Here is a 10,503-nt window from a genome sequence, read left to right on the forward strand (position 1 = left end):
CGTGAATTTCACCCCAAATCCACTTTTTGAGGTGCCAACTTCTTTCCTGGAAGTCCTTGGTGGGCTTGCGTTTTATACCTATCCTGCCTCCCCCCAGGCCCTCTCCCTCCAAAAACATCTCCCGATGTCCCTGCTCTCAAATGTTGTGTTTGTGTGCTTCCTCCCCTTCTCTCCCCATCTTGTCGACCGCTCCCCTTTTTATATACTTTGTTTGCTTGTTTTGTTTGTTTGATAAATGTTAGCTCTATCACGAGCCTCGACTCTGTATACACAAAAAAAATAAAAAAATCTAATCCATGTTTTTGAAAAGAAAGGAGATGTTGAACCATAAACGATTACGGAGAAAGAGCCGTCGGAGAGAAAGCTCGATACGAGAGAGCAGAGTGAACGAGGAAAGCCGAAAGAGGAAAGCTCGGATATCAGATGCCAGATGATATCAGACCCCGATGCCAAACTCTGTCAAAGGCTTTTGAGATATCAAGGCCTACAACAAAGGTTTCCCCAAAGTCTTTCAGAGAAGAGGCCCAGACATTCGTAATGTAAGAAAGGACATCAACGGTAGATCTTGCCATGTGAAAGCCATATTGATGGTCGAGTACCGATAGCCATATTGATGGTCGAGTACCGAAAGCCATATTGATGGTCGAGTACCGAAAGCCATATTGATGGTCGAGTACCGAAAGCCATATTGATGGTCGAGTACCGAAAGCCATATTGAATTTACATTCCTAATTCATCCAGAAGGTCGTCCCACAAAATAGTACAAATAATATGCACAAAACAGCTAATTAATATTCATGATCCTGCAAATACCGTAGCTGGAGATGCATTGCGAGTGTCAGGGACGAAGTAACACCTCTATTGTCCTGACTGAGTTTTGCTAACAACCGTAGTTGATCTAACTTAATCTTAAACTTAAAATCGACTTATCCATGAATGAAAAAAAGAAAAATGGGAGAATTAGCCAATCAGACAATGTCCACATCGACTTTTACACCAAATACGGTACACGTTTTCAAGACATTTAACAGGATCAAAAGTTTTATCAGTAAGCAAAATGTCATACTATTTACTACTCAGTTAAAATACTAAGATGATCACTTCACATGCAATATGGAGTCAGGTGATCACTATGACCATGCAGTTCATTGAACATCTCAAAAAGGATGTGAGCGAGCAACACGTACCCCAAATAAAGATAGGTGAAGAGGAAGAGGAGCATCAGGGAAGACATTATCAACCACCCATGGATAAACTGCAAAGTTAAAGGCAACTGATTAAAAAAACATAATTTGGACTTTTCCCTTCCGGCTTCATTCATAGCAGACAAAAAATAAGGATGCTGAAAACCAAACTGCTGAATTGCAATTCATCTCACAGCACACGAGTGGCCTGTGGGAAGGCCTCGAGCACAGGAAATCCCCATATATGCCAATCCCAGGAAACAATGGCAGAATTTATGTCTCCCTATCCCTTTCACATATTATGCCATATTTCACATACCTAATTGCCCCTATTATCCTCTATTCCTCCTCATTTTCCTCAATGTAAACTGTTTAGCTGGAATGGGGGATGGTTGCACGCACACAAAATGTGGCACGGTCACGCACGGTCACACACACACACACACACACACACACACACACACACACACACACACACACACACACACACACACACACACACACACACACACACACACACACACACACACACACACACACACACACACACACACACACACAATGGGGGACGGTCGCACACACACGGATTGGGGTCGCTGGTCGAGTTTGGTAACTTAACACTTTAAATGATGATTATTGAAGATCACTTTGGAAGGTGTAAGTATGAATAATCAGACATTTATGGTAGTTTTGATCAGTCAGTTCGGTTACATTTACCTTGTAGCAGCGATACTTGTACAACAGAACCAAGAAGATAGTGAGGACCACGATGACACTGATTAGCACCAACGTATTGAGGATCGAGTTGAGAAACCGTTTTCCAACATTATCCGTATCCTCTGAGAATGGCGTATAAATCCTGGCAAAACAATAGTGCAAAAAAGAGCTCATTGCATACACGTGCAAGCTGGATTCTCCTGATATTCTGCTCAGGTGGGACCCCGTGGCCTGACCAGGCCTTATCAGATATATGACAAAGGCATTGGGCTCGGCGAACCTTTCGCGTTCTCCCCTCAAATATCACCATATACTTATTTGCCCAGTGTGTGAATGTATGTGTGTGTGTGTGTGTGTGTGTGTGTGTGTGTGTGTGTGTGTGTGTGTGTGTGTGTGTGTGTGTGTGTGTACAAACATGGACATTGCAAAAATTAATTGCCTGGCAGAGTGAGGAGGTCAAATAACTGCTGAAAACATGGAGGCCAAACTGGAGTCATTCACAAGAAAACAACAAAATTTATGATAAAACTGCAGAGGAGGCAGAAAGAAAGGGTTAAAAGGCACACATTTAGGCAGTGAACAAAAGTACACTTGGCAAAAACAGGAACGCAAGTTGATAAGACGCATTTTTTTAATGTGCGTTGTTGTGCACAAATTAATTATCAATGACAAAGATATATAATACCATTTTAAACACCTGTATTTTCAACCACATTTCTTGAGCGTCATGCCTCACTGAACCACCACAATGGGGGTTGAATGGATTTTCAAACAATCACTTACTGTGGCTTCCAAGGCTAAATTGCATAAGAATGTTGATGTTCCTGTTGGTAGTCTATGGTCCATGGAGGCTTGAACCGAATTCACTCAGCAGACGACAATGCCACAAGTTGTTAGGGTAGGGTTAGGGTAGGGTAGGGTAGGTTAGGTTAGGGTTAGGTTAGGTTAGGGTCAGGTTAGGTTAGGGTCAGGTTAGGGTCAGGTTAGGTTAGGTTAGGGTCAGGTTAGGTTAGGTTAGGGTAGGGTAGGGTAGGGTAGGGTAGAGTAAAGTTAGGGTAGGGTTAGGGTAGGGTAGGGTAGGTTAGGGTTAGGTTAGGTTAGGGTCAGGTTAGGTTAGGGTCAGGTTAGGTTAGGTTAGGGTAGGGTAGGGTAGGGTAGGGTAGAGTAAAGTTAGGGTAGGGTTAGGGTAGGGTTAGGTTAGGTTATGGTAGGGTTAGGGTAGGGTAGGGTAGGGTTAGGGTAGGGTAGGGTTAGACATAAAAACTTGTTTCTTTTTTTGCCAAGTATATATGAAAGGAAAGAGAAACTAGCACGGCACTCTTCGATGTCACGGATGCCGACCGATATGCCTCAGCCCACATTATTACATCATTAGACATACTTGTTGTCCCAAGTTTGATTTAATTCACTTCAGCTGTTCTCAATTGCCACATTTTCACCTGACATTACCTCTGGCGTTTGACGCCAAAATCTAATAAGTTCATCTTCGCATCACAATATGTACTTGCACCAAGTTTTGTCAAAATGCCATCACGGGTTCACAAGTTAGCGCAGTAACAGAATTTTTACCTAACGGGAGTTGTTAGGGTTAGGGTTAGAATGGACGCAGGCCACGAATGACCTTTTGACCCCTTCATCTAACCATTTCGTCTTTGCATCATTAAACATACTTGTACCAAGTTTGACTTGTACCCCGTCAGCCGTTCGAGTTATTGCGGGAACGAAAATCTATCACAGACGGACTGACAGCCGGAGGGACAACCCCAAAAACATAATGCCTCCTGCAACTTCATCCGCGGAAGCATAAAATAAAGATACTACATGTAGTCAGGGCCCTTAGGGATATTTTGGTTCAAATTCTTCCAAAAGCATCAAATTTGGCGCAGATGTTGCCCATGCCATACTCTTTCGATTTTTGACGGGCGCCAAGATCCGGGGACCATACCGGTCCATCCCGCCATGTCACCTGACCTATGACGTCGTAATTAGGATATGCATCCAATCACATGGCGTACTATAAGTGGTCAAAGTTCAAAATGAATCGATCGAAAAATGAAGGCAGGGATCCATTTTTAAGGTTTTCATAAAATCCAATATGGCCGCCAGGTCACATGACCTATGACGTCATATTTATGACATGTATACAATCATGTATACATGAACCCGGATCATGATCGCACAAAAATTAAACACAAGGATATGGCATACAGCTCATAAAACATCAAAATCCGTACCTTTGTAATTAGACTGATGAACTGCATATGCCTGAAAATTAGGAAATAGACATGTAAATATTTCCTCTAATTGTCAAAAATAAGGTCGGAGTTCGATTACCCAACCCAGAAACATAAAATGGTGAACCTCGCGTAAATCTTGACAAAAAACTCAAAAACCGACATGTTTGACTCAAAAATTACCTTTAAGATGACCTTGAGGGTTGACCTTGACCTCGAATCATCAAAATAACATCATAATTGGATTCCTCGACCTCGAAAACCCCTGAAAAGTGGTATCATACATGATTCCAACCCTTTTGGTTATTTAACTGATTTTCCTCTAATCCGGGTGGCGGCCATTTAGTATTTCGCCAATATGGGGCCCCCGGGGGACGCCCGTCAAAAATCGAAAGAGTATGGCATGGGCAACATCTGGGCCAAATTTGGTGCTTTTGGAAGAATTTGAACCAAACGGCCCCAAAATATCCCTAAGGGCCCTGACTATTGAGGGTTTCTGATTGTTTGGAACCTGGAGAAAACTGAGAACAGGAATATTGCCTCTTGTGCAATTTGGTCAGCTGAGTCTGGCATCAACCCCCCGCCCCTCATATGTAACTACCGTGGTGCAAATGCTCTGGGCACATACTATTTGGATAGGGGAGGAGACCCTTGGCTCAGCACTGATTTTTGGTGTGAACCAAGGACAAGTGTCAATCATTTTTCTCTGCAGAAGTCATGACTGATGAAAAGGTTCAAGAAAAGTTAAAAAAAAAAAAACATCATTACTTCTGCCACCAAAGGTGGACGGTGGTTACGTTTTCACCCATGTTTGTCTGTCTGTGTTTGTCTGTTTGTGAGCAGGATATCTCAAAAGGTTGTGGACGGATTTGGAAGAAACTTGGTGGACAGGTTGGTGTGTGACAAGGATGGATTGATTTCATTTTGGTGAAGATCCGGATCTGGATACGAGTATTTTTTAAATTTATTGTCCAAGTGATTTTTTTTACCATTGAGAGATCGGGCCAAAACCGATATATAGCACGGTATCTCAAAAACTTGTGGACAAGTTATAACAAAACTAAGTGGGTGAGTTGCATAGGCGACAAGAACAAACCAATGAGATTTTAGTTCAGGTCCGAATCCAGATCCGGCCTATCAGTGGATACAAAATGTAAACTGTTCGGATTGGCGGAGGTTTGTGCTCTATCAAGTGACATTCTAATTCTACATATTGAGAACGTATCATAGGGAATAAGCAGAAGAGGGATAGCATGTCAAATGTGGAGAGAGCCAAAGGTTTACATTAAAATGTTTTAAAGGATAGGCTACCATTTAGAAGGACTGCAGGGAAGGATAAAGCCATAAATTTAGATCTTATTGGGAACATTTAGCTACTCGGTGACTTTCGTACTGTTCATCTGGAATGAGGGACGTCCCCAAAAGATCACTCACAGCTGACCGTGTTTCTCCGTGTAGAAGGTAACAGACTTAATCGTCGCCACAACAACAAGCATGCACAGGCTGACAGGGACGAAGAGCATGATGACATGTTTGGCGCCGTATTTTAGCGACAGCTCCTCTTCCTCACTGTCTTCATCAGCGTGTTGCACTCCGTGCGAGTGCCCACGGTCATCGCTTCGTGGCCTGCGTCCATTCTCCTGACCATCCTGGTGATCGTGTCGCTGCCTCAATCCTTCCTGCAATGGCAAAAAAGACCACGATGACTGGCAATCGCTGTCTCTATATAATCAAAAAAAAATTCCCAACATCATTGGACAAAGGTGATGGAAGGTGGTAAACCATGTGGTGAGGTGGAAAGAACTGGGAAGTGGCCATGTGCTATGTGCAGGAAGGGTGTCGGAGTGAACTCGATTCAATGTACAATGGGCGCTGAGTGGGTTCATCAAAAATGTAGTGGTTTGAGAGGGTCATTAACCAGTGTGGCAGCTACATTCAAATGTAAGGTGTGCACAGAGGGAGCTGCAGATGGAGGAAATGTTGAGTTGGATCTTGGAGATGGCGTGAAGCTGGAAGGTGTGAAAACATTTTGTTACCTAGGAGACATGCTGAATGAAGAAGGTGGATCAGACTCAGCAACGGTTGCTGGAGTGAGATGTGCATGGAAGAAGTTTCGGGAACTGAGTGGCGTGCTGATGAGGAGGGGAGTGTCGTTGAAGCTGAAGGGAAAGGTGTATGCTGCATGTGTGAGAAGTGTTATGATTTATGGGAGCGAGACATGGGTAATGAACGTAGAGCAGCAACGAAGGCTGGAAAGGGTGGAAATGCGAATGGTTCGGTAGATGTGTAGAGTATCGTTGAGAGAGAGGAAGCCAAATGATGAATTGCAAAAGATGATGGGAATAGAGCCTGTGATTGATGCTGTGAAGAGGAACAGGTTGAGATGGTTTGGTCATGTGTTGAGGAAGGATGAAAGTGACTGGTTGAGAAGAGTGATGGAAATGAATGTGGAAGGAAGTAGATGATGGGGAAGACCGAGAAAGACTTGGCTAAAGATGGTCGAAGAAGAAATGCGGGCCAGGGGGTTAACAAGGGGAGATGCAGAAAATAGGGCAAAATGGAGAAGATTGTCATGGGGACCGCAAGGCTAACCCCCGCTCTTGCAGGGAAAATGGCCTTTAAAATGCCTGTTGTTGTTTGTTGTTGTATTGGACAGTCTCCTTACTCACTCGTGTTTAGGTGATGGAGACTGATGAAATCAGGAGAATAAAAAAAAAACTAAAAAAAAAACTTGTAATTTTGAACGAGGACAGAGGCCAAGATGAAACGAGAAAGGGAAAGCACTCAAGATGAAAATAAAAAAATTAATAAGCAGCTTTGTACATACCGTGTTATCCAGACCATGGATTTCTGCTGTTGGAGACACCGGATCTATTGACCACGAAGGATCAGGCGGCGCATGCCCATCGTCTGGGATGTTATTCATGGTCCTCCTCTACCTTATGCAACACTTCATCCAAACAGGTTAAAGACAAAATGGGGACCTGAACATACAAATACCAACCACGAGTCATGTGCAATAATCTTTTCTTAGAAGCTTCAAATAAAATAAAAAATTGCATACAAGGTCAAGGGTCGTAGAAGAGCTAGAACATTGAATGGATTAGGAATGCAACAACAAAAAAAATGACCAGTACAGAGAGAGGGTGGAAACACCAACAGCAGGATTGAAGGACAAAATGGAGGGAGACCAAGACAGACAGACAGGTGTGGGGAGGAATTAGAAGTAGGGGAGGATGAATACAAAAACAAACTCTCAATTTTGACTCTGATATGGGGGGGGGGGGGGGGGGGCTGAGGGGGGGGAAAAGAGTGTTAACGGGGTATAAAATATCATGGTGTTGGATCGGGGAAGATCTGAGATGGTGGTGAACAGCTGTCTTGAAGACTTTGAGGGAAGATTGAGATTGAAGACAATGTGAAAGTTGGTTCTACATACAGGAAAAAAGGGCAGTGATCCTGGATTTAGGTAGTCTCATGAGAGGTGGGTTGCTACAGAAACCTGGGGGGTTGTGGGAACAGAACACTGAAGGAGCAAAGGGTGCAAGATCAGAATGGAGACAGTGGAACAGAGACCACTGATCTGTCTGCGATGGCTTGTGTTAAGCCCATAGCTTCAGCACGGGAGATTCAAGTGATCTTGAAAGCTTAGTTTTCCACAGCGTCAAGCAGAGCAAGATGTTAGGCTGGGGAGCCAGGCCAAAAGGGACACCAGTAATCCATCAAGCTGCAGATGAAGGCCTTGTTGCTGGATAGAAGTTCAGGTGTGCGAAGGAAGGTCTTTGCACAACGGGGGATCTGGATGTCCAGTCAGCGGCTGGCTTTGGAAGGCAACTTTGAAATGTCGTGCAAGGCATGCTGATCCAGCGTACGCTCCTATATATATATATATACAGTGCATTCAGAAACCCTGGTGTTGGCCTAGCGGTTAGAGTGCCGGCTTGGGATCCTAGGATCCTGGGTTCGAATCCCGGTCGATCGCTGAATTAACGCCAGGGGGGTTGACTCAGCCTGTCATCCTTCCGAGGTCGGCAAATTGAGTACCAGCTTGCTGGGATGAATGATCCCGGTGTGTACCCCGGTTTAGAATAGGTACACTGTATCCCTGCACATCGTAAGAGGCGACTAAGGGTTGGCGTCAGGAAGGGCATCCGGCCATAAAAACATTGCCTCAAACAGGGCACCATGATTGTCATGGGGCTCGCAAGGCTAACCCCCGCGCTAGCGGGGAAAATGGCCTTAAAAAGATCATTCATTCATTTCATATTCATTCAGAAAGTATTCAGACCCCTTCACCTTTTTCACATTTTGTTATGTTGCAGCCTTGTGCTGAAATCGTTTAAATTCATTTTTTCCCTCATCAATCTACACTCAATACCCCATAATGACAAAGAGAAAACAAGATTTTAGAAAGTTTTGCAAATTTATTAAAAAGAAAAAACTGAAATATCACATTGACATAAGTATTCATACCCTTTGCTATGACACTTGAAATTTAGCTCAGGTGCCTCCCATTTCTCTTGATCATCTTTGGGATGTTTCTACACCTTGATTGGAGTCCACCTGTGGTAAATTCAATTGATTGGACATGATTTGGAAAGGCACACACCTGTCTATATAAGGTCTCACAGCTGACAATGCATATCAGAGCAAAAACCAAGCCATGAGGTCGAAGGAACTGCCTACAGAGCTCAGAGACAGGATTGTGTTGAGGCACCGATCTGTGGAAGCCTACAAAAAAATCTCTGCTGCATTTAACGTTCCCAAGAGCACAGTGGCCTCCATAATTCTTAAATGGAAGTTTGGAACAACCAGGACTCTTCCTAGAGCTGGCCGCCCGGCCAAACTGAGCAATCGGGGGAGAAGGGCCTTGGTAAGAGAGGTGACCAAGAACCCGATGGTCACTCTAGCTGAGCTCCAGAGATCCTGTGTGGAGATGGGAGAAACTTCCAGAAGGACAACCATCACTGCAACACTCCACCGATCTGGGCTTCATGGCAGAGTGGCCAGACAAAGCCTCTCCTCAGTGAAATACACATGAAAGCCCACAGAATCTTGTTTCTCACAGTCTGAGAGTCCTTCAGGTGCTTTTTTGTAAACTCCAAGCGGGCTTTCATGCGTCTTGGTGATCCTAATCAGTGGGTGAGATCCAGTATACAACCACCAGCTGTTTATTCGGTCAGCTGGCATGGGCCAAACTGATTCAATGGGTTGTCGGCTGCTCACCCCTTTTGGTGTGGTGGTGCCAACTCCAAAAATAATACCTTCTTCAATCAGAAAATCGATGATGGTAGAGCAGCTGGTGGGATTCCCTCAAATTTTGCAAGCAGTGTAGACTCCATGATGCTGCACCCCCAATCATGCCAATGATTTCATTGGCAATCATGCCCCAAATCAGTAAAATTTACCGAAAGTCTTTTCATTGGTTAAAGTCTGATATCATATATATATATATATATATATATATATATATCTATCACAAATTATCGAACACGTAAAATATGATGGTTAGCACATGCATTATTAATGTTTGGGTTAAATCGACAAAAGATAGTTCCTGTAACGTCCACCGGTAAAATTAACTTGGAGGGTAATGTTGCCGGTATTAGCTACATATACACCGCCTCATAAGTTGAAACGAATCAGATCTGGTCAACGTTAAGTTCGGGTTTAATTCCAAGCTAGAGGCAAACTTTTACAGTATCGTGTAAACGGGAACGATGTTGATGCGATGCGTGAACTAGATCTTCCTAGGTGATTGCATTCAACCATATTATCATCAGTGTATATTATATATATATATATATATATATATTTAAAACATCAAATTAAATCATAAATGCTCAATTCGTGCATGTCCGACGTCTCTGTCATAGAATAAACCGCATCACATGGTGAATCAAAGTGATTGAAAACTACAAACCTCCTCACACTCCTGGAAAACTGGAGCCGCGTTCAAACCGTAATCGACGCTTTGTTCCAGAACCAGAAACAAACAGTAAAACTCCCTTATGTCTCGACTTGAAACAGTGCCTTAGCGGAAGCGGAAGCGCATAAACCTGAATGTTAAATGAAACAGGAATTGCCTGATTATTGTTGTGTAACGGCAATTTGCCATTGTTTTTCATCCTAACTTCTCAATTGTGCATTTTGCATTTTAAAAAATCATTATTCAAAAATAAACAAGACCGAACAGCGTTGAACTTAATACACCTCTTACAATAATCCGTTTCATTTACGATCAAACACAAAAAATTAATTGGAATGCCATTAGATGTCGATGAAAACTTACTGGACCTCAGAACGTTTCATGCATTGGTTTGGCGAATATTTCTGATGTTCACATCTCAGATTATTTTGTCAGAAAT

General features: G+C 43.3%; 1 protein-coding gene across 1 annotated transcript in view; it reads right to left on the bottom strand.

The window, feature by feature from the left end:
* Nucleotides 1-10,200, bottom strand: part of LOC137434926 (presenilin-1) — a 29,532-nt gene extending 19,332 nt beyond the window's left edge. The window contains exons 1-5 of the mRNA XM_068128166.2: nucleotides 10,059-10,200; nucleotides 6,963-7,085; nucleotides 5,570-5,814; nucleotides 1,902-2,043; nucleotides 1,188-1,255 (exon numbers count right to left, since the gene is read on the bottom strand). Coding sequence (XP_067984267.2) covers nucleotides 1,188-1,255; nucleotides 1,902-2,043; nucleotides 5,570-5,814; nucleotides 6,963-7,061 — 554 coding nt within the window. The 5' untranslated portion in view covers nucleotides 7,062-7,085; nucleotides 10,059-10,200. The remainder of the gene's footprint in view (nucleotides 1-1,187; nucleotides 1,256-1,901; nucleotides 2,044-5,569; nucleotides 5,815-6,962; nucleotides 7,086-10,058) is intronic.
* Between the last annotated feature and the right edge of the window lie 303 nt (nucleotides 10,201-10,503).

This window comes from Myxine glutinosa, chromosome 9 (assembly GCF_964187855.1).
Source record: "Myxine glutinosa chromosome 9, kmMyxGlut1.1, whole genome shotgun sequence".
Taxonomy (NCBI): domain Eukaryota; kingdom Metazoa; phylum Chordata; class Myxini; order Myxiniformes; family Myxinidae; genus Myxine; species Myxine glutinosa.